Source organism: Ascaphus truei, chromosome 15 (genome assembly GCF_040206685.1).
Source record: "Ascaphus truei isolate aAscTru1 chromosome 15, aAscTru1.hap1, whole genome shotgun sequence".
In the NCBI taxonomy this organism is placed as follows: Eukaryota; Metazoa; Chordata; class Amphibia; order Anura; family Ascaphidae; genus Ascaphus; species Ascaphus truei.
Window position 1 is genome coordinate 51,758,782 of NC_134497.1, and position 3,713 is coordinate 51,762,494.

General features: G+C 54.1%; 1 protein-coding gene across 1 annotated transcript; it reads left to right on the forward strand.

The window, feature by feature from the left end:
• Positions 1 to 235: 235 nt before the first annotated feature.
• Positions 236 to 1,522, forward strand: LOC142466385 (paraneoplastic antigen Ma2-like). Its single transcript, XM_075571243.1, has one exon. The coding sequence runs from the start codon at positions 236 to 238 to the stop codon at positions 1,520 to 1,522; it is 1,287 nt and encodes a 428-aa protein (XP_075427358.1).
• The last annotated feature ends 2,191 nt before the right edge of the window (positions 1,523 to 3,713 follow it).

Sequence of the window (3,713 nt, forward strand, 5' to 3'; positions counted from 1 at the left end):
GCTGCATCAGTGTGTAAGTAATATCCTTAGTGTAATTGCCCCAGGTTCCCCGTGGCGGAGACTCAGCCCTCCTGCGAGCTAACAGGTGATGCACCAAACATGAGTAACTATATATGTTCTTCTTCACCCACACAGTATAATCTGCGATTGGGGGGGGGGGGGGGAAACCCATTACATTTGGAGGCGCTGCTGAGATACTTAGACCTGGGGTGCCCTAGTCAACAAACGTTCTAGAATGTCTACCGTATTCCCGTGCCTGTCACGCTCAGAAGTATATGATTGGGATACGAGGCTGGAAGTGCCACCCGCGCACACTCTGGCGGTGTGCGGCGTCCCTATAGACATCCCCTCTGTGGCCATCCGCGTGGCCCTGCGCCAACATTCTCATCTCCGGGGTAAAAATGCCCTAGCCTTGGTGGATCAATGCCCAGAGACCAAAGGGCGCTATTCAGTGTTAGTGGACCTTGGACAAGATGTAAATGAAGAACAAGGACCATCTAGTGTATGGTTTGACGATCCGGCCGAGTCGAGCTGTGCGATAGTATACCCCACGCGGCCTATCAAGTCAGAACTTGACAGCCCTCACCCAAACTTAGAGGAGGCGGATATGTGCGCCTCGTCTTCTACCCCTGAGAGTTATTGCGAGTCTATAGTAGGCACAGTTGCCGACCACAGCCCGCCGCCCAGTATTGCCCCGGTCCCGACTAGCGGCAGAAGTGAGATTCAAATGTTAGCTCAAAGTCTTGCCGAGTTGGGAGGAGCCAGGGCTGACGCATCGATGCAACAACAGTATCGTAAATTGAAGATCTTTTCAGGCACTAAACCGACTCCCACGGGCGAAGAGGCATTCGACGCCTGGATAGAATATACCTCGCAGGTGGTGGAGGAATGGACATGTCCTGAGCTAGTCAAACGCCAACGCATAATGGAGTGTCTACGGGCCCCCGCTTCCATCACTATAAGGCTGGCTAAAGATCAACATGCAGACATCACTGCTCAGAAAATGTTGGAGACACTTGAGCGTGCCTACGGGCGGACTGAGGATGAAGGCCAACTGATGCTGAGGTACCTCAATCTTCGCCAGAAGCCGGGGGAGGAGCTGTCTGTCTATCTCCACCGAATTAGGCTTGTTCTATGGGATATGAGGAAACGAGACCAGATCAAGTCCACTCAGGTTGACGAGTATTGTTGGAATCAATTCCAGAAAGGAGCCCTGCCCGACAGCCCTATCGCCCTCCTGGTCAAATGCTCCCTGATGCGGAACGAACCCCCTAGCTGGGAAGCTCTAGTAGGTGAGATCAACAAGCATGAAGCATATGGCTGGTTGCATCCTCCCGCCAAGAGTAAGGAGTCCACCCCCAGTGACCCGCCTAAAGCTACGGGGGCTAAAGCCAAGAATCCCACGCCTTCCGAAGAGGAAGTCGCCCCTAAGGGTGCGGTCCCCAAAGTTAAGGCGAAATTCCCGATCCCCATACCGTGGCCATCCGGAATCACGGGATCGCCTTTGCTACACCTGCGGTAAGAAGGGCCATCTCACTCGGGCCTGCCCAGAACGGGAGGAGTTTTCTGAAGACAAAACTTCCACTCGACCCAACCCAGCTAGGACGATGGTATGCCAAGCGCGAGCCGCCGAACCTGACGGGGAAACCCCTCAAGGGAACCCCCCAGCCCCGGCCGATACCGAAGCCCAGACGGACCATACAGCCAAGTAGGCCCGGCAGTCATTGTACCCGTCTTAGTAGAAGGGATCTACGCCTCGGCCCTACTGGACACAGGGTCGCAAGTGACCATCATATATCATCCGTTCTACGCCCAACACCTCCGGCACTGTACCCTGCGTCCGGCTGAACATGTGACCGTACGAGGGCTAAGCAATGAAGACTACCCTATCACTGGGATTGTACAGGTGCAGATGGAAATACTCCAGCTGAACACCGGGAAATGACATCCCATGCAGCTAGCGGCTTTGGTATGCCCAGAACCCCAAGGTCAATACAAATACCCGATCATTCTAGGCACTAACGCGGATATAGTACAAGAAGTGTTCCGGCAGTACCTAAAAGAGACTAATGAGTTACCCTTAGCCACCGCTCTAGACCCAGTTCTACGAGACGAGTGCCAACGGATCTATGCCTTGGAGCAACATGGGGACCTATACAATCGCCAAGCCGGGCTGACGACCATATTACCGGGGGAGTGCGGAGGCTGCCCGTCTGGTGTTGCTACCCGGACCGAGAGGGGGAGGATCAGCTGTTCTCGCTGGAAAGTACCCCGGAGGAAGAAGTCCGGAAAGGATATAAGAACTCACGGAGGTGAGGGAATGGACCACTAAGATTCCCCGCCGAACCCACGTGTACATACAGAATATCTCCCCCTTTCCGATGGAGTTGGATGTCGGACAGAAGTTGGGGAGCATATATCCGGTCAGCCCTGTCATAGGCCCCCCAGAGGTGAAGGCGGCGGCCGCGGACGAGCGGCCCGTTGAAATGAATTTCAATTTCGGTGAGTCGACGCTATCTACCCAGTGGAAAGACCGACTGGTCGCGCAGTTGACCCAACGACGACATGTGTTCTCCACAAGTGAGATGGATGTGGGGTGTAGCCGCAGTGCCCAACATACCATCCGATTGAACGATGCCACCCCGTTCCGAGAATGATGGCGCCGCCTCGCTCCACGAGATATAGACGACGTAAGGAATGTTCTCCATGATATGGAAGAGTCCGGGATCTTGGTAGAGTCTCGGGGCCCATATGCGTCCCCCATCGTGGTGGTGCGTAAAAAAAATGGAACCGTACGACTGTGTATTGATTATCGAACACTGAACAACCGCACGATACCGGACCAGTACATCCTCCCGCGCATCGAAGAGCTACTGAACGCGCTAAATGGAAGTCAGTGGTTCAGTGTGCTCGATCTCCGATTCGGGTACTATCAGGTGCCTATGAGCGCAGAGGATCAAGAAAAAACGGCTTTCATCTGTCCCTTAGGATTCTATCAATTCACCCGTATGCCCCAAGGTATATGTGGGGCGCCGGCCACGTTTCAGAGATTGATGGAAAAGACCATCGGGGACATGGTTCCGCGGGAATGTCTGGTATACCTGGATGACATTATCGTCTTCGGGAGAACCTTAGAGGAACACGAAGAGCGGTTACTCAAGGTAATCGACCGTCTGGGGGATGAAGGGTTGAAATTATCCCTCCACAAATGCTGTTTTTGCCACACATCGGTGACCTACGTGGGACACATAGTGTCCGCCAAGGGGATCGCTACTGATCCTGCCAAGGTAGAAGCCGTAGTAAACTGGCAGCTCCCCGAGAACGTCACAGAGTTGCGGTCCTTCCTAGGCTTCTGCGGGTATTACCGCCACTTTGTGGAAGGATACTCAAGCAAGGCTAAGCCCCTGAACAGCCTATTAAAAATATATCCCTCAGAAACCGAGAAGAAAGCTGTCTCGGCTAGTCAACCATTCGGGGACCAATGGACATCGGAGTGTGAGCGAGCCTTCATGAAACTAAAGGGATGCCTGACCGAGGTGCCCGTGCTTGCATATGCGGACCCCGAGCAGCCCTACGTCCTGCATGTGGATGCCAGTTTGAATGGACTGGGCGCCGTCCTGCACCAGAAACATCCTGAAGGTCTGCGGCCTGTGGCTTACATCAGTCGTAGCTTGACCCCCAGCGAGCAGAGATACCCTGTCCACAAGTTGGAA

Coding starts and splice junctions, on each gene's coding strand:
- LOC142466385 (XM_075571243.1), top strand. CDS start 236: ATGTCTACCGTATTCCCGTGCCTGTCACGCTCAGAAGTATATGATTGG.